Source organism: Trachurus japonicus, chromosome 7, assembly GCF_045865225.1.
Source record: "Trachurus japonicus isolate A0001 chromosome 7, Traja_1.0".
In the NCBI taxonomy this organism is placed as follows: domain Eukaryota; kingdom Metazoa; phylum Chordata; class Actinopteri; order Carangiformes; family Carangidae; genus Trachurus; species Trachurus japonicus.
In genome coordinates, this window is record NC_140913.1 from 11,376,634 (window position 1) to 11,397,406 (window position 20,773).

Here is a 20,773-nt window from a genome sequence, read left to right on the forward strand (position 1 = left end):
TTACAGTGTACAAGTGGAACCATGTTGTTTTGTCAAGAAAGCCCACCCCCCCCCTACACACACACACACACACACACACACACACACACACACACACACACACACACACACACACCCCGGCCCCACATTCAACAGTCACCTTGCATCCCCTGACAACCTTGTGACTCCTGCCATTCACCATAAACCTAAAGTCCTTGCTGCTGTTGACACAATAAGAAAATGCAATGCTATGTCAATAGTGTTGCAAAGTACTGAACACTGTTTTTTTTTTGTTTTTTTGTGTGCAAACTTTCAGATTCGCCAAGTTTGACTAAATGTAATCCACAAGATGAATTCCCACCTCAAAAGTAGAGCCCAGAGGGCCAGCATTTGCAGACTGGCATGAATAAGTGAAACAGAAAAAAAAACACTTAAATACACACAGCCTGCGTCTAAGCTGTGCACCACAACATTTGGAATCGAGTAAGTGAAAACATAACAAAAGCAACAAACACTCCTTTTTAAACCAGACACCAGTCCAGAGACATCGGTTCGGTATTTTCCTGTTAACAGCTCCACTGCAGTGGTGTGAAACACAGGAAACTTCAGTCGTATTTCTAGTGTGTCATCCCATCCCCAAATCTCTCAGTTTCTCTCTCTTTCCCCTCTTTACTTGTCACCTCTCCCTCTTCACTCATCACTCTCTCCCTCTCTCAATACCCAGCTGTAAACATATTTGCCCATGTTGCTCCTGAGAGCTCTGCAAAGTCTCCTTCAAGTGACGTCTACTGTGAATAGATACAAACATTTACCGAGAGGGGGTAATCACACTGGATCACGGCCGAGCCACTCTGTCTGTTTTAGCTGATGCTGATGTTACTTTCCTCTCCTCTCTCTCTCTCTCTCTCTCTCTCTCTCTCTCTCTCTCTCCGTAGCCAAGTGAGTGCCATCTAGTCGCGCTATAATTCATAAACTCCCCCCTCACAGGATGTAAACACTCGGTCCCACGATGCTGGCCATTAGGACCCCATCACCGTGCGGTACTTGGAAAAAAGAAAACTGGATTGAATGATTTGGCATTCACTGCAGAGTCATTTGTGATATTTCACCATGAAACAAGCTAAATATTTAATTCAGCAAATGCACCGAAAATATAGCCGAGCCCGTTTAAAAGCAGCAAGACCACTCCAGCACTTGAATATATAATATCAATTATTTTATGAGCCAACTGCAGCACACCCGTCAACTCAATGGAGGGGCTTGTTGTCGACAGTAAAAATGATAAGTAATGAATTAGGATGTGTTGGCTTCTTCTGTAAATTATACAATGGATCATATACTTGAAAACTGACAACAAATGTAGTAGCAATTTCAGCTGGAATGGTAATTTTTGTATTTTGCATTTGATTTTTCCCATTATGATGTTGTGATTTGTCTTTGGCAGGATGAAGAGAGCTCGCTTGTTTGGTCAATCTGAAGAATATGTTTTACAGGCAAGGACATCTCTGTAATTTGAACACCTTAATCAAAAGACTGCAGCGGGACCCTGCACTTTCACAATGATTTCAATCAAGTTTTCAATTTCAAGTTTATTTATTTAACCTTTATTCATAGAGGTAATCTCATTGAGACACATGGTCTCATTTCCAATAGAGACCTGATAATATGTTGCCTCTGAATACCAAGGGAAGAGTTACGTTACAGACTTTAATTATGAAAACATTGGTCAGGAAACAGAAGATTAGATGCAATGAGAGAAGGGTTGAATATGTAAAATCAGTATTTATACCAATATCTGATGAAATGATGACCAATAAACACTCCCTGCTGCACTGCAACAGACTATCAAGCTAAATAAACACTGTGGACGTGGTTGCGCCACCTTCAATCCCTGCATGTCCTGTAGTTGACTATGACTGCGTGTCTGCTTTCCTTTCCTTTTCCCCTCCACCCCCTCTGTGCCCCTTGGAGGCCCGTCAGTGTTGTGCAGTGTGTGTGTGCTGTGTTTGTCTTCATGCTTCCTATCATAAATCTGTTGTTCCACTTTTGCAAAACCTGTGCAGCAGCCTATGAGCTCCTGGACCGAGTGAGACCACCAGCAGGAGAGAGAGGGGGGGGTATGCTGCGTGCTGAGTAATGACAAGTACTATTCACTGTATCTGCTATGCAACTGGTATGAGCCGTCTGCCACTGTGTGTGACAGTTGTCATGAAATGGAGCATGAGGTGGACTTGTACTGTATCAATGTATTGATTCTGCTACGCCAGTGCCATCAAATATCATCACCATGATTGAGCATTTTGTCACTACAGCACCGAGAGCGAGCCTGAGGATTGATAACGATCCTGTGGCCTTTACTCTCATGGTGGAAAAGTGCACACACAGTGAGGCTAACTGCTTTCAAAAACACCACCTGACAAAACTGATTGTTGTGTTGTTCTGTTGACAGGAAAAGTGTTGAGGTTGCTGAACAACAAATTGGTTCAAATCAGCATTTTTGACCACTTCTGCTTTGTCTCCAATGCTCAGTAAACAGGAGTAATTCTGGGGCCGTAATGTAGGTATGTCCCCTTTTTTCATAGATTCTATTATTTTATCGTTAGACATTAAAGGGATAGTTCACAATTTGGCAAATTCGCCTATCGCCATAATGTTACATTATTACTTCATAGCATGGTGAATGTGCAGGTCACAACCAAGGGGGCAGTTGTCGGTCTGAGAAGTGAAGCTCACTTCCGCGTTCAAAAAAACTGCAATCCCCTCGGATTCCTCTGGGGGCTGGTGTCAGAAGGGAGCATTCCCCATAGACCCCCGTGTTAAAATCGCCGACTTTACATCCTCAGTAAACATGTTAAAAGCCTGGTGTCAGAACGTTTTTTTGTCTCAATCGATAGTTTCTACCCCCGCACACACTCTGAGGGGGGTGAATTTTTTTTAACTCTACAGTTTTACTGTTATTAGGTTAAAATTCTGGCCAATCAGGGCGCGGAAACGTTGAGTGACAGGTCCGAGCAGCTCCGTGGACAGCTGCTTCGAGGCCAGTGGGCGGGTTCTCGGCCGGCCAATCCAACATGGCGCTGTTCAGGCCGCCATATTTGAGTCACAAAAACGACTCCCCAAAACCAATGGGTGACGTCACGGACGCTACGTCCATTCTTTTTACAGTCTATGGTCACAACTTGTCCACAAGAGCGTTTTGGAGTTGTTCAATTGTGTATTTTTTGAGGGACAGGGGACCTGTACCATTCACCTCCATTGTGTTCGCAGAGCAGCTCACGTCTCTGCCCCACAGATCTCAAAACAACATGCACCGATAATTAAAGGTAATGAACCTACTCCTATGACTATAAGGATTATAGCGATGGGGGAATTTGCCAAAATGTTGAACTATCCCTTTAAGATAGGAGCCTGTATTCTTAGCGCCGGTGCTGCAATTTTTGACTAATTTACAGATTCAGAATGGTTAAAGATTCACACTGAAGCTTCCTTTAAAGTCTTGTACCGTAAAATAAGTAAACGAGTTTTCCTTGTGTCTTTCCCATCTACAATGTTTACAGAGTGGCCACATGCCGCTGAAGTAGTTTGAACTTGGCAAAAGGGAAATTCAGGGGTTAAAGACATTGTCCCTTAACTGAGGATCCGCCTTCACGTCACCGCACCAGCTAACACCTGCGGCTGCTCAAAGTCTCCCTGAACTAATGCACCCAAACCCCCTACCAGATGCGTGGCGGGGGGGGGGGGGTCGTCGTTCCACGGCTGACCCTGACCTCCGACCTCCCAGTGGCGGCGGCGAGTGAAAAGACAATTTCCCCACAGGGATCAATAAAGCACTGCTACATTGTCTGAAACAGGAGCTGCTTTGTTAAAGGCGGTGAATGGTTACAGAAAAGAAGCGGTTGACTTTTGTTTGAGCTGCGCTAACTGGTAATTCAAGAGTTTGGACCTTTGCTGTGAAGATGTGTAACAGACGCACAGAAAAAAAAAAGAAAAAAAGAAGATGATGTGTGGCATCTTTATTTCTGTTGAAGATTTGGTGCAAATGCAACCACTGTAGCTGCAGTATGAATCAGATCTACCAACAGATGAATCATGTTGATGAATCAGAGAGGAGCTTAAAAGACCTCCCACATGTATTGAACGGGGATGTTCTGGTGTCTCTCGAGTGTCTGTGTCCTGTAATGATCAAGTCTAATCCAACATCTGTTTATTCAGTCATATTTCCGTACATAACACAGCTACACACTGTTAGCCAACAGGTATGTTAATATTATCACACATTTTTGATTATTAGACGAGAGAAAACGCAACTGTTTATCGATTCGATTTCACTGTTGTTGTTTTATCTGCAGAGACGAGTCTCCTCTTCCTCTCTGCTCTCTCTGGTCGGCTGGTCTCAGTAAGAATGTCAGGCTGAGTTGCTGAACAAAATATTTTCCACCAACATTTCCTTCCGGTAGACAAAAAGTTGTGAGACTTTGTGAGAAAAAAAAAAAAGGGGGGGGCCTCACTCTCTCTCCCCGGTCCACGTAGTTTCTCTTCAAAGCTTAAGCAGTTAATACCGAGCTGCCCTGGCCTGTGTAGGGATCAGTACTCTGTGTGTGTGTGTGTGTGTGTGTGTGTGTGTGTGTGTGTGTGTGTGTGTGTGTGTGTGGAGGGGGGGTACCATAGGAAATGGAATCTGCTGCATATAGAGGGGCTCACTCTATAGGCGGCACAACAGGGAGCATGGCCTACTTCTACCACCAGCTGCCTCACAGTGGGCCTCTCTAACAGCTAACTGCCATAAACTCCAGTGCAGTACAATACAGCAAAGCCGAGGCCTGCCCAGAGTTTACCATGCACAACCGCACGCACTGGAGAGCCCACATGGCCGCTCCGAGTCCGTATGCCTTCTGACAGGGTGGTAACACAGAGACTCCAGCTCAGTAGATGACAAAGAGGCAGGACGGCAAAAGTCAGCGAGTGACATTCAGGTTGGAGCAGCAGTGGACTTTCTTCTTTACAACAGGGTCAGTCTCAGGTATTTGATTCCTGTTTGGCTCCATAAATCCAGAACATCAAGGGTAACTTAAGAAATCACAGAGGAACCTCAACAACCTACCGTGGAGCACCAAGATCAAAGCAAGAGGCTTTTCATTTTTTCCCCCCTCTTGGTGCCCACTGCTTGGTTATGGAGAGATTAACATGGGTCCACAGGTATGTCCCAAGGCCCTTTAATCTCAGGTAGGCTGGAAATAATATCCCAATTTGGATTTAGTGTAATAATCTGTGCTGAGGCAGGAAAGTTTTAGTGGGAAAAAGTTAAAAAAAAATATATATATAAAAAATAAACTGGGTTTGGTAAACAATAACTACAACAAGGACTGGAAGATAACAGTAAAAACATCCACAGATGTATGCACAAAAGGATGAAAAGGGAGCAAACAAATGCTTGATATAAATGATTGCATTATGTAAATTGAGCAGAATCCAATCCGAGAGATGGAAAACAAGACCTGGATGTCAGTATCCATAGATTAAAGTGGGCTTCAGTACGGTACCACACGATACAGCACGGTCACAAAACATCAAACATGGACGAGAGAAAAAGGAAGCACTCTAATTTTATCCAAGCAGATGCCTGCACATCGAACAAATGAGCCCGAGGCCATTAAAAGGAAGGGCGGAGGGGCGGCTATGGGCATGCATGTGCATTTGTGTGTGTGTGCCAAGTCTGTCTGAAAGATACCAGGGAGCGTCCCAGTTGGCTGCAGAAGTACGCTACAGAGGCACTGATGCTATTGGTTGGTATGTGGCGCACCCCTCCACACAGGCCCAGATACACACATAAACACGCTCACAACTCAGTGGCCATCGCCTTCGACCGATTTGTCCTAACCATCACGCGCCGGCTGCACAATTTTAAACAAACATACTCACGAAAATGTAATCAGACTTTTCAAAAAACGCACTTCAGCCACAGCCCTGTCTGCAGTCTGCACAAACCAGCACAGACACAGACATCAGTCCTTCCAGAAAAACAAAGAGTATTTTTGTGATTGTTCCGGGCAAAAATCCTTCATTATGCATCAGGTTTTTCTAAAAAAAAGTGATGCAATACAGTATGTGGGGTATTTATGCAATTTAATACGATGAAATTGTGATGCTTAGCAAAAATTGTGGAAACTTGCAAAAACTGTGGGTCGCGTAATTACGTCACTTCATAACGTTCCCAGGGCAACAGGGGGAAAATGGCTGCTTCTGTGTGACGTTAACTTGCAATATTTGTCAGCTTTCTGCGAAGATGTGTGACTTTTTTGCAACAGAAATGCAGGGATTATGAAATCATGCAAGCGACCCATATTTTATTCCCATGACCCGCCGGGCAGCGTCCGGGAAACTGAAACTAGGAAAAGCTGGGTGAGTTGAACCACTAAATAATAATATCAAAATAACTAAAGACAGGTAATGTAGATTCATCAATATGAGATTCTTTTATAACCAAACGCAAACTCCTCGGGGTCTAAATTTCTACCAGGAAATAGAAACTGACTTTAAATCAAAGCAACTAATGCATGCATCGCTGTTGTCAACACACTATTTACATCTTATTTGAAAATCACTACAACATGTGATAGACCACATGTCACTTACTAATTTATTGATGACTTATTACTCAGTATTAAGAATAAGATGCATTGTGGCTTTTTTAGTAACACACCCAACATACTCTGATGTACTGTACATGTAAGACAACACCACTTATGTGCATTAGCTATAAATACAGGCTCTTTTTGTAGATGCTGACCTTTCTGTTTTTTTTCCCTCTCTTCAGACAACATACAGCCACGTTCACAATTTTTCGCAGCCTGGCCAGAGCAGGTTTTCATCTACTTCACACACACCCACTCACCAGGAGGAGACATGCTGTAGATGCTGCTGACTGTCTGGATGTTGAGCCAGCCAACTGCGAGATAGTGGGAGGCTGTTTTACACAGGCACTGTAATAACAGGGGCTGGAGGAAGCTGTGCTGATGTACGTACAGGTGGGCACCCTCGCTCACTATCTCCCCCTCTCAAATGGAGGCACATAAATATACGAATCATATATATAAGTGCACACACACACAGCCTGGAATAAGCCTGCTGTGCAAATGAATAATATGTTAATGAAATAAAATCACATACAAGCCCTGTGGCAGGTACGCACTGGGATGAAAATGACTTCTCCTTCAAAATACATCGCCCTCATTTTTCAGATTAAAAGCACCAAGAGAAATGTGTGTGAAATACACGCAAATATCAATTCAGTTTAACTGCATGACACTCATCTCACAAATATCCACTTCAGTGAGCTGATAAACACAAAGTGTGTTCCTCAGGGTTATTTTAGGACCATGGGATCAATACACTGTTAGCTGTCTTAATAATCTGTGGAAATCCCCTGATGGTACATTAAACATGATGTACATAAACAAATTCCACATGTAATTTTGATTTTTAACTTTCTATCAAGAAGCCCCTACCTTATCTTATCTAATTCACAAGTGATTTTGAGGATGGAAATCGAAATGTGGCATCTGATTGGATTAAAATTCCACATAGGAGGTGATATTCCGATCTGTTTTGACCCAGGCCTGGCCTCCTCCTGTGTTCCCTCCCCTGCCGCCAATCCACAACAGCAGCTTTGAACTTTAGACCTTGTTTTCTAGGCAGAGGATGAAAACGTACGGGCCGTCGGTCTGTTGGCAGGCTGACAAGGAGACGGGGAGGGAGGAACAAGAGGAAGAGAAGGGGAGACAGAGAGGAGCTTGTAAAGAAAGGAATGAAGTAATGAAAAAAATTGAGGCGGGAAGGAGAGAGGAAAAAAGAGGCAAGAGAGAAAAGGGAGTGAAAGGGTGAAGGAGGAAGGAAAGTGAACTAATCTTGTTAAGGAAGCAACAATAGATGGCTGGATAAATACAGGTATAAGAAAACAAAGAGGCAAGTGAGGATTAGGTAAATAAAATAAAAATAAAATGAACTCAACTTTCCACTTTGCACTGGATGCTCTTTTTTCCTTCTAGGGCCATGCGGCCCGGGGCAAGAACGTCACACAACTTATACTTTCTGAAAATCAGGAAATTGTCCCCACAGTTTACAGCTGTTTGTAATGGATGTGTGCGGCAGCAGAAAGTCTCTCTAGGCCCGAGGGTGTCACATGATCTGCCCAGTGCTGTTCCTGGCAGGTTAATTGTAATGGCTTAGCGAGAACTGAAGCTGTAACGTACTCAGGCAACATGTGTCTAACACAGTCCTTCACCTCCTGAGTGTGTTTCATTCAAGACATGGGGGGATATGACATGTTTATTATCTATTCATTTAAGTTCATGTAAATTTCCTGAGGCGAATGCCGGATGAATCTCGCTCTCTGCATGCATGCGGAGAAGAGCTGAGGCTCCGCTCCAGGGCGATCAATACATCCTTATCCAGAGTATGTAAATAAGGGCAAAGGGACACCAGCTGATTGACTGGACACCATGTCATGCAGTGTCAATGGAGGAATTCTGCAGCCACACGGTGTACTAGCCTTCACACAAACAGGACGTTATGATGCAAGACTGGAAACCGATGCAAAGTTAAGATAGGTTAAAGAAAAAAACATTAGAGTATTCTTACCATGCAAAGGTGCAACCATGGAGCTGAATTTACAGACCAAACGTTTCTGAAACAGATTAATAAAAAAAATGCAAGAGTTTTTGTTTGCAGACTCATTGTCAGTTGGTGCTGCTGTACTTTGTGTTCCCTGCTGAAGCTTCGCTCATTCAAATATGGCCCCTTTTGTCCAAAAGGCACTCTCCCCAGTCGTAATGGAGTGAGTGACTGTTTTTAAGCCTAATGCTGTACATCCAGTAAAGCAAAAAAAAATTATCCAATTTCCCACAATTGTAGGGTCGATTAAAGTATTTAATGTTCGTGTCAAGCTGCTAATTCAGAGAGATAATATTCTGGATGTTCATCGTTTTACTTACAACCCACACAGAGGAGTCTTTGTCTAGTGGTTGAGTCAGCCTGAATATTCAATACCAACACGGACATTATGCGACTTGAATTTCGTATTAGACCATTGTTTCTACGTTAGATTCAGCCATGGAAACAATGGACTCCTGACTGTGAGGATGCCTCTGCCTTCCCCTCCGAGGTGGTCCAAGATAAACAAATAACAAATTAAAACAGCCCAGTAATTCAGACCAGATCTGATGACGTAAAGTGTGATCTGGTGGACGGCAGAGAGGTGGTGGAGAGCACTAGAAACACAGAGCTGGGGGGGGGGGGGGTTGTTTTCTGGGTGTTTTTTTTTTTTTGGTCTTGTGAGATGTCCACGTAGTTATACAAAAAAAGACAAATTACATAAGCAGTAAAAGCTCCACATTAAATTAATTCATTTTCTGTTTCCAGTTAAATCCCTTACGGATAAATAACATCAAATCACCTTGTCCCTCCCCTCCCCTCCCCCCCAAAAAAGCCCACCCACTGATTCCACTGGGAAATATTTCCATAACATTAAATATGGCACACACTCAAACCAATTCATGAGTCAAACTCCAAGCTAAATATTTTTCGAACAACACGAAGATTAATTATTAGTCATTTTTCTCCGAGGACCCGTATGCGCTTCCATGTTCACCATCTCTTTCTTCAGCTTATTAACAACCAAAGGAAAAGGCGAAGGTCGTTGGCTGCCTCGTTCTGGCAGGAGAAGACGCCGTCTGAGCATTCATCCAGTGAAGCTGTCAGGACAGAGAGTTTCTGTGTGGTCCAGCGGCCTGCGATGATGACCACCTCAGCACATGCAACCCGATGTTTTTGTCGTTTCGTGAGGACCCACCAAACACCAAACCACCTGGAGTAATGGATATTACTCTAACTACACTCTATTACTGTAATTACATTCAATTAACATCTAATGAGGAAAATAGAGAAGCTTGTTTTCGACAATCTTACGGCAGTAATCTCTGGGCTATTTAAGGATAAACACAGAGCAGCGCAGAAAAACACTGCACATAAGCGTCAGATCTGGGGCTGATGAAACCTGAGAAAGCGTTACGCAATGTAATTAATCACTTTACACACACTACAACACATAACAGTGTTAAGTAGCTCATTTCCAACATTCCTGCATATAGTGTTACTATGGCCCAGTTGGCAGACGGAGTGACAGAAAGTCTGAACAGGTGATGATTTCGGAGAAGGTCAGTGAGGCGAGGAGCGCACTAGATACGTGATGTGTGCTTGGTGGCTGCCACTCCGTCGTCTTGAGTTTCGTTTCGGTGACTGTGTTTACAGGCTGAAGTGGACACACTGGCTCTTTAACACACACACGTCTCATCCCTAATGTGATCGAGAGATTCGGTGACAAAACCTATTGATGTCATATCGACACGATACCTTCCACTGTAGTTTGTTTGTCTGATTGTTAGGGCTGAATCTGAGAGTTTAAACCATTTTAGGAGCTGCCCAAGGAGACTATGGGAGACTATTATGTCCGTCCCCATATCCATTGTTCATTCCACTCATCTGTGCAGGGTCACAGGAGGGCTGGAGCCAATCCAAACAGATTTATGCTGCGTTCACATGGAGTCCGGCAGACGGCAAACCGGATGTCATGTTAGTGGACGAGAGAACGACGGTAAAACTTGTGGGAGGCCGGAAAAAAATACCGTCGCCGCCAACGACAAACAGCAATGCCGTCCGGAGTTAAAATATTTGAACTTTTGACGTCTGCCGCAACGGTTTCCTCAACCGGATGTGAAGTATGAGTTGAGTATGTCGACATCGCCATAGCAACATAGTGATGCGTTTTCCCGTCATGCCGTCCCGTCGGACCGTTTGTTTGTTTTTGCCGTTCCGTCCGGCGGCATTTGCCGTCTGCCAGACTCCATGTGAACGCAGCATTAGGGTGAGGGCAGGACAGGTCGCTAGTCTATCACAGGGCTGATGTATAGAGAATAACACTGACATCCACACCTATGGCCAGTTCAGAGTTGCCAATCAACCTGTTGCACATGTCTGTGGACTGTGGGAAGAAGCCGGAGAACCCAGGGAGAACCGACACAGGTGCAGGGAGAACATGCAAACTCCAACAGAAAGAACTGAACCCAGTATGTTCTTACTTTGAGGCGACTTGCCACCCCTAACAAGTTCTTAATGTAATTTAATTCACATATATGTGGATCCGGGACACACGACGAATGCTCATCAGGGCAGAAAGGCGACAGTCAGAATTACAACAAAATGTACAGCGATCCATTTTGAAGAGACAATGGGATAACTCTGACTTTCTTAAAAATAAATTCATTTGTTTGTCATAGTGTCTGCCTACATCTGTTGTGTCTGCTGTAGTGTACACAGATAGTATATTGGTAACGTTGCCAAACAATGAATCATTACATTAGCTCCTTAATGAAAAAATAACACGGGCTGAGATGAAGCATTCAGCTGCTGCAGGTGGAAACCCAGAGGAATTAACATAAATAAATAACAAAGTCAAATTATACTGTATCTTCTAAGAAGCACAGAGGATATTATCGCATTCAATCCAACCAAGCAGCGCTAGCAGCTACAACTGACCTTTCTCTACTATGCGAGAGCGTCCCTCATTTTCCTCGCAGCAGCCAAACGCAGCAGCTTGCACTCGACACACCTCCAGAATAAAAATCCCTCCAGGTCCAGATGTAAAAACCACCACTTTACACTCTTCCTCTGCCTTCCTTCCTCCAGTTGATCGGGCTATTCAGTGATACTCTCGACACTCCTCTGGCTTACCTCTTCTTTAACACTTTGACTGTTTCCTATCACTCACTCCCATCACACCAGATACTTCCCTTTACTTCTCTGGCCCTCTCCTCTACCCAGAAGTGTGCATATTTGATGCAGCATGGACTAGAACAGCCTGTAGCTATGTCAGTAATGACACAGAGTGAGGGCCAAAGGGCCAGCAAGGTGAAACCTGAAGGTTAATGGTTAACCTGATAATTGGGGTCAGCGGGGTGAGGGCAAACTCCACAAACATAGTACATGCCATCACTGACATGAGGAAAGAGTTTAGGTTAGGGAATGAGAGGAGGGGGAGTGGAAGAGGGACAAATGTGTCAATTGTTGAAAAGGTTCCAATGGAAATGTAATTAAAGACAAGAAGATGAGTGAAGAAATAAAATAGGACAATGAGGGCAGTAGGAGAAATTCTACATTAAAGAAACACTAAACAATGATGAGGCAGAGAGGAAAAGAAAGACAGAAAGGAGAAAGTAGGAGGAAGGAGAAATAAGAGAAAACAAAAACCAAAGAAAGAAAGAAAGAAAGAAAGAAAGAAGAAGGATTCCCTAAACTCAAAGGGAACCTCTGGGCAAACAGTCTACTATGATCTCAGTGAATGTTCCACAACAACCCTATATGATGTCACGAAATGAAGGGAGTGTGATAAGGTTATTAAAGTTCAGTTAGACTCTGCAACTCAGCAACTCTTGGTTTTACGGCCCATAATTCGGTCAATTCTCCGAAAATGTAAAATTAGAAAAATGTGTTAAGCATCATCATAGTGGTTTGTTCACATGCAGATTGAGGTCTTTGATGTAGCATTCATTACAGCCATTTTGATATTAAATAATTTAAATTAATGAGCATAACAACTGCTGCATCTTGGCAGAACACGTGCGCGCGCACACACACACACACACACACACCTTTTATAGAAGCCAGAAGTAGGTGCCAGTTTGTCGTTAGACGGGCCATAAACAGCAGTCATCTTTTTTATTTTGATCTAAACTGACGATAAACGCTCCGACAGAAGTGTTTATCACAAGTGTTTTGATACAAACATTAAGTTGTAAGCAAAAAAGCTTGAAGATTTTAAAGTGATCTGTGGGGCTGAAGAGAAGTGCATAGATTGCAGAACACATCATAAGTGGGTTCTCACGATTTACATTTGATGCACCATTAACATAAAACATTGATTAGAGCAGCTTCAAAGCGCGTTAAATGATCCTTGAGTACAAACCAACAATAACAGGTTAAGCAAGGCATTATGACCTGGCTATTGTTTTATTGCTCATTATCAATCTGATAGTGAGCAATAAGATTCAAACAACAGCATGATGTAAACATGAGGCACAGAAATGACCACACATCCAACTTGAAACAAGCTGAAGACAACAACAGTCTTCTGACCTGAATAATGAGGTGGATGACAGGTCTGCTGACTGCTTTATGTTATTGGCCTTATAAGCCAATGGTGAGAACCACATGACACTGGAATGCTGCAGAGCGGTGAACTTATGGTACTGGGAATTCCCTAAGCCTTCAAATAGCCTGAGGACGTTCATACTGAGATTAGCCATTTTAAATTAAGACACAGTGAAAATGAGGGGGCATGAGGAGGATGGCATGGTGGAGAGTCATACCCCCTGTTGAACACGCCGCTGATGGCAACGGATACATTCCAGCAGAATGCGCTCATGCATTTCTCTCTGCTTAAGAAGGACAAGATCTGAATAATGCAGCAGCACCCATAATTCACTTTGGTGAAGTCAAATCAATCATTTCAGTAACTGGATGGTTTAAATGTATCGACAATGGGCCAACCGCTGCAATTGACAACTTCTTTAACAGCAAATGTTTTATCGGTGATTCCCCTGTGCATGTTAGGATCACTCACCCAAGACAGTGAATAAGAGTATGAGTTTTTTGGTGGATGCTGTGATGATGAGACAATGGTCAACCTGATATTTATTATAAATCATGAGTCATTATAAATAATTCTAGAGACATAAAAGCAATACTTGTCTCATTCATTTAATGAAAGAGTTAGATATCCCACAGCCTGACATGATATGGCTGGCACGATTGGAAAGTCAGTAGAAACTTTTAAGAAATCTAATGTAATACTGTATATATTATACATCTAAGTGTCTTAGGGCATAGAGGAAGAGAGCATGCAGGATTTAAAGTTTTATTAAAGTTTATGTGTATATTAGGGCTGGGTATTGTTGAGAATCTCACGATTCGATTCGATTTCGATTCATTAGGTCACGATTCGATTCGATATCGATTCGATTCGATATTGATTGAAATGCTTCGATATCGATTCAGTATCAAGCAGAAATACACAAATAAGAGTACCAGATTTTTTTTTTTTAAATAATTATTTGTTTAGTTTCATGCCTTATGAACAGCCATAGTATAACTCATAGCATAACAAAATATGACACTGCTTTAACACTGGACTACAGTGCAGCTAAATTTAAATTAGGCTATGTGATACTTTCCTCTTGGAAAATAACTCATAACATTTTGAGTAATAAAACAATACAAAACAATATTATTAATAATAGTTGACTGCACAACTGAAAATATTGTAGCGACCCCGCAGTAATGTTCTTGTTATGATGTTTAAGTTCTGTGATTTCTGACTGACTGTCAATGTGTATGGTACGGGCAGGTGGGATGAGAAACTGAGGGGCTGGGGTGAGTGTGAGGAAGACAGAGTCCTGTCTGTGTGTAGGTGAGTGAGTGAGGAGGAGCAGAGGAAGAAGTGAGAGCAGCTGTCAGATAAGTTCAGGGTTTCCCGCAGCGCTTTCCTGTTAAGGCGGCCGCCTTAACAACAAAGAGCTGCCGCCTAAACTAACGTCTTAAAAAAAAAAAAAAAAAGTAGCGATATTCGCCGCCGCCGCCGCCGCCGCCCCCCCCAGTCGGACAATGGCCGCATCCTCTCACACACATACACACCACAGAGAAGCACGCATGCATAACAGCAGCGCGTGTTGAAAGCGAAAGTTAATACGGCACGGCGCGGTGCGTCCCTCCCCCGACGATCGATCCCCGCTGCTGCTGCTACTCACTCCCATATTGTTATGGTTTGGTCTAGTGCGGCCCCCGTCCGTACAGCGCGAATCACACGAGGGTGTTGCTCGCAGCGCCCCCACTGGCCAGGGGCTTGAATCGATTCAGAAGATTGCTGAATCGATATTGAATTGCAGAGAAAAGAATTGCAATGCATTGCTGAATCGATATTTTTACCCAGCCCTAGTGTATATGTAAATTATCTAAATAATTTATTGACTTTAAATGTGCTAATAATTTTAAATAATGTGGCATAAATTAAAATAACAATTCAAATAATAATAATATTATTATTAATATTACCAGCCCAGTTACACCATTATGTTGTTGTGAAATTAAACCTCCAGTCCAAAAAGCAGAGTCCTTGGGATTTCATCACACTGTCACAGTTACACATTAAAAAATAAATAAAATAATGGCTCACCCTGCCAACAAGCTCCATGTCAAAGTGAAAAAAAATTTTTTTAAAGGCAACAGTCCAAAACTAACATATTAGCTCAGTGAACTGTAAGGTGCTTGATGTGGCCAGGCAGCACTCTGAGCGAACTATTTCTCACTTTACATTCATTTAACATTCTTTTTAGAGTCCAAAACAAACTTGTCAGAAAATAGTTTCCTTTCAGTAATATTAAATAGTTATTGGACAATTGCTCCATTAGCTGTGGTTGGTGTGGCATTTCTGAAATATCTGAAATTGCATTTTGCTGCTACGCTGCAGACAAAAAGCTACAATACAAACACAGAGCAGACCGTCTCCTCCTGAGGGCATCGCTCGCTGTTCAGTTCCAATCATGAAGGACAGGGGAAAAGTTTCACTTCAGTCTTTTAGTTGAGTGAATGCAAAGAAAAGAAATAACTATAATTATTTTAATAAACTACTGAAAACAACTTCTGCCAAAAGCATGTAGTATTTTAATGGTGATGTGTTTGGTGTTTGTAGATGTTCATGATCAATTTAGCATGTCAAGAAGCTAAAATTTGCAAATTAGCACTACAAACAAAAAGTACACAGTATATACCAATATCAAGTTAAGCCATTTTAAAGATGCTGCAATGTTTCAGTCTGGACTAGGGTGGTGGACTGACCCATTAATTATTGGAGCCGGTTCTATTGTTTCTAGCACAGCTATTATGGAACTGGTCATGTGATGCTCCTCAGCCAATCACTGCGACTTAACTCCATGAGTTAAACACACACACACACAAATGCACACATGCTAGTGAAAAGACCAAAGACAATAGAGAAATGAGTGGGAAAGGTGGGGGAGTGGGAGGTCAGAGGAGGAAGTTGATTGTTAACATAAATTGTTAATGCGCTGAGATTGTTTATTATAGAAAATTGATGAAGAAAACTATGTTTTTTTTTTTCATAGATCAATCACCTCTTTTAAAGTAATGATTTAAAGTTATGAAGTGATCCGTCCATATTTGGGTCAGAGAATAAGGTTAAGAGTGTTACGAGATGAGTTTTGAATTGTTGTGACTGAACTGAAGTAGTAAGTTAAGAGCCGCTGAGGAAGCAGTCGCCTTGGTCAGAGAAAAATAAACTATCACTCTACTCTTGGCATAAACGCAGTTACATTTCTATCAAGCATTATTTTTACAAGGACATGCAAGAAGGATCCTTCATTCTCCAGTTTTAAACTGGTGGGAATGTCAACCCTGTTCGCTCCTTTTCTTCAAAGTGTTATGTGTGTGGGGAGGCCAAACCAAAAGGAGCCAAAAGCAGATGGGATAAGCCCCCCCGGTATGCAACTGTAGTCCATAGTGCTCTTCATGCTCTTTAAAAGTGAGAGCAATGAATTCCTTTTATACACTATTTCAAAGTGTTAATGGGTGTGGGCGTTAGGTTGAGGAGAAGGAGATTCATACAGATGGTAAACACACCCACACATTGCTATTAAAAAAAGGACACGAGTTTAATTTGTACAACTAATGCACCAAGTCAAAGTTTAAAAACTCCATATAAAATACTGTCCTCTGACAGATGTACAGCTCCCTGAAACAGACAGACACACACACACACACACACACACACACACACACACACTGTACGCACAAAAACAAAACAAAATCTCCCATGTTTCCTCTTCCGATTCTAGTTTCCTGTCATTCTGGGGCTTGACACACTGGGCACACAACTGGCCCCTGTGAGCAGCTGCCAGCATCGTTGTTGAGCAGGTAATAATAGTTATAATAGCAACGTAAGACCACGTTATCTTCCACTGCAGTATTGTGGGGGTGGGGTGGGGTGGACTCGTCTAGACTGCCAAGTATGCAGGTGTAAATCAATACCCCCCCCCACCACTAAAAAAAAAACAGCCCCTCCTTCCATCCACCAACAGCACATACACACACACACACACACTCAAAGATCACATTTAAACTCCACAGGAATCTGAAGTGTATTTAGTGGCGTGCTCTCGGCCAGTTTTACAACAGTCAAACTAGAAAACAAACAGAGAGACGACACAGGAAGGACAGAAACGTATCAGATGAGAGAAGCGACGCCTCGTAAAAACCAGGGTTGTGACAGCGGACGTGGTTTCGGGGTCAGGGCGAGGGGGTTAGCATATAATAAGCTGGAGTGATGGAACTTGAGTCTGCGCTTGAAAACAGAGCCTTTCACATTCCCTGATGTGGCTTGGCAAGCTGTTAAAAGGAGAGGAGCACTGGAGGAGAAGAGCCTGGCACTCAGTGAAGCAGAAGGGCCTCTCACTGAAGGAGGAGAGCCTGACTTCTTCAAGATAATGGGGGTGTTAAATATCCACACACACCGTTTCCTAATAATTTCAGCCCAAACTGCAGAACCAGACTTAAGTATATTTTTGCCAATATCTGCGGTAATTTATTTCAGGTTTTATCATCACTGACAAAATAATCATACAGTGGGTGATGAAGATGGATAAATAATAACCCCTCACTGGAAAAAAATCTATTAATAACCTGAGGCATTATGGAATTAGAATTAATAAATAATGTTACTCTCACAAATATTTATTTATTCAGAAACTTCATCGTGCATGATAGCACAACTGACTGTACAGCAACACATACTGAAGAAGAGAGGATTACATAATGGCTTTAAAAGTTTTATACAGAGTACGAGTCACGCACGTGGACAGTGGATGCTGTAAATGAGTTGAAGGATAAAAGGATAGTGGAACGAGAGATCTAGGACACACAGTATGGATTTCATGATCTAATGCAGATAGGACTGTAAATCTAGGGCTATCTACTGTAGAGGGTTATCTGCTCTAATGACACGTAACCATTGGTACACTTGGCACCGTGTACAATGGAACTTCTTCTCCGTGTTAAGAGAAATAAGAGATGGCAGCTTTGTGTGTTTGGAGGAGGCAGAATCACGTGTCACTTTCAGATTTCTCACAACAACCTTAAGGTGTAATCACACACACGCGCATCTCAATTTTTAATGACTCTAATCTGAGGGAGGTATCACACAGCTAAGCACAGGGATCATTCACACAAACAGGTCTATAGGGACAGAGGATCAACCAGCTAAACATTAAATCTCTGGTCCCAAGGTAGCTTAATAAGAGAAAGAGGCATTATACTTTCCATTGCTCAATTTAAAAAATAATAAAGCATAATTCATAGATAAATAAATAAAAATTAATTTGTTTTGTATTTAAGTTTTCATTGTTTTGCTGCTATTCCCCTAACTTGGCTTGTTGCGTATCTGTCTTAAGTCAAACCTAATAAACCATAAAATCTGTTGTCTAAGGTAAAGTGCCACAAAATCTACAGTAAAGCTGCTGGAAAGAAATCTTGATTCCTTCAAGAAAACGCATACAAAAGAAGGAAGAAAGGTCAGCTGTTGTAAACAGTAAAAGCTAAATGGAGCAATAAATGGATGTTGTCCTTGATGAAATTCCAGCTTGTTTACATCGAACCCCTGTATCCACAGCTAATATCAAACAGCAGAAACACAGAGTTATATAATATCAGCTAAAAGTATAAAAATAGATAAACATGTTTGTTTCTATAGATACAGAGAGGCGCTGTAATTTTAAGGCCTGCGGGCACGTGTGTGTGTTTGTGCGTGCGTGTGTCCTGTGAAGGACAAGTGTTGAACAACACAGAATCAGCTGGTGGGCAATTTGCCATGCCGCACCATTTTCTCAACTGATTGCATAGTATGTTTTGATTAGATGTTGAGTATGTTTTGAAAAATTTCCCTCCCATTACAAAAAATATAAAACCTTGTGCACAAAACATTTGGTTATTGAGGTAATAGCATCACATACATAGCATCACATGTGTGGTCTCGCAGGAATAACTGTCGCAAATCTATAGTGGAATAAATAAAGATGATAATTACCAATGAATTCTCCACAATGGCTTCAACTGTGAAGCCACTGTAAGGCCAGAACATAATCCTCTACCAGTTATGGCGGGAAAGAAGCTGTTACAGTGCAGCAGGAGCAGGAGCAGCAGCAGCGGCTGCCGCCAGGCAAGAGAATAGCCACTGTGATAAAAGAAGAAACTCTCACAGGCAGCTTAACTGAGAGCAAATGGCCCCTTGAAAGAGCTCTTTCAGAACCAAACATGTGCATAAGCCTCCATTCAAAACCCACATTATCTAATTCAGTTCTGTTGCATCTGTATTTTGCCTCGGTTCAATACATTCATGCCACTAATCTAATACTACTCGATTCGTTCCTATTCACTGTCATAGAGGACGATTCAGAGGGGTTTCTTTCATTCCTGTTATTTGTTTTTTTTTAAGCTGGCATGCTTGCCACCAGAGTCTGTCAATCAACCACAGAGCCAGCAGGGCTCCTGCAAACTGAATATTCACTGCTTCCATACGAGATCACCAAAGCTGACTTTTACCATGAGATCTCACAGCATCCTGTGAAGAGACAAGTTGCACCATGCCGGTAACCGAGGGAGCGTCCCTTTTCTAAATGTCACAGGTTGTGGGTTTTATGGACTCCTGGAGTCTGGAGCCATGAAACTTGCTCCAAATCCAAACAACCATGCATAGTTATGACATGATAATAAAGTACCGACACTTAACACTTATCTTTGCTGATCACACACACACACACACACACACACACACACCTCTCCTGAACTGTGTGGGTGTGTGCACTGTTGCACCTGTGGGGGCAGGCAACTTGTTCAGTGCATGGATTATGGTCACAGTGATTTGAGTTGTGTTTATCATCCTAGGGATCGACATGGCAGATAATATCGGCCGATACTCGGCATGTTTTCGATATTGGCTGTTTTTTCACCGATAACCAATATTTTTTTTTTTTTTAAACACACTCCTTTGGCTCTAATGTAGCCGTCTCTCTGCCTGAAGTCACCACTCTTAACTGTATAACAATGTCCCACCCACCAAACCAAGATCTGTTGGAGTTCAAGTATTATTCTACAAAAATTAAAGCAGAAGTAAGCAGAATGTTTGTGTTAATATACCGTATTTCCTCTAATAGTAGCCGGTATCTATTTAATAGCCGGGTCTGTTATAATGGCCGGGGGCGTGGTTTACACGAACAAATAAAGGCCGGCCCCAAATACAGGCCGGGTCAATGGGAAAAAAACAAACAAACAGAAAAAACCTGAATTTCAGTCACTGTGGATGCACTGGTCTCAGGCGGCCAAACACGGATGCAGTAACCCACAAGTGCCAGCAGATGGCAGTAGCTAGATCTGAAGTGCCACATGAACCCACGCTTCAAGGAAACAGTCACTGACAACTCGACCGAAGAGAGCTTTAGCAGCATGGCGTGTCACTACCCGATTTGCGACGCTACCCGATCATCTGTGACAAAACTGGTCACTTGTGCTCCAGCGTTTATTAGCCTAATCCTGTCCAGCTGATCGCTGCTGTTGCGGTACCTGCTACAGTAATGTGTAAAAAAATATAATTAATTGTAGGCAGAATGAAAACTGAGCACGG

General features: G+C 42.5%; 1 protein-coding gene across 4 annotated transcripts in view; it reads right to left on the minus strand.

The window, feature by feature from the left end:
• LOC146984221 (vitamin D3 receptor A) overlaps positions 1-20,773 on the minus strand; it is a 76,916-nt gene that overhangs the window by 28,387 nt on the left and 27,756 nt on the right. The window contains exon 3 of one of the 4 annotated variants that reach the window (XM_085781178.1): positions 8,617-8,662. The exons of 2 other annotated variants lie outside the window; for them this stretch is intronic. In XM_085781178.1, coding sequence (XP_085637304.1) covers positions 8,617-8,662 — 46 coding nt within the window. Of the gene's footprint in view, positions 1-8,616; positions 8,663-11,568; positions 11,758-20,773 lie in introns of those variants that run through there. One more of the 4 variants, XM_085781180.1, reaches the window with a different exon arrangement.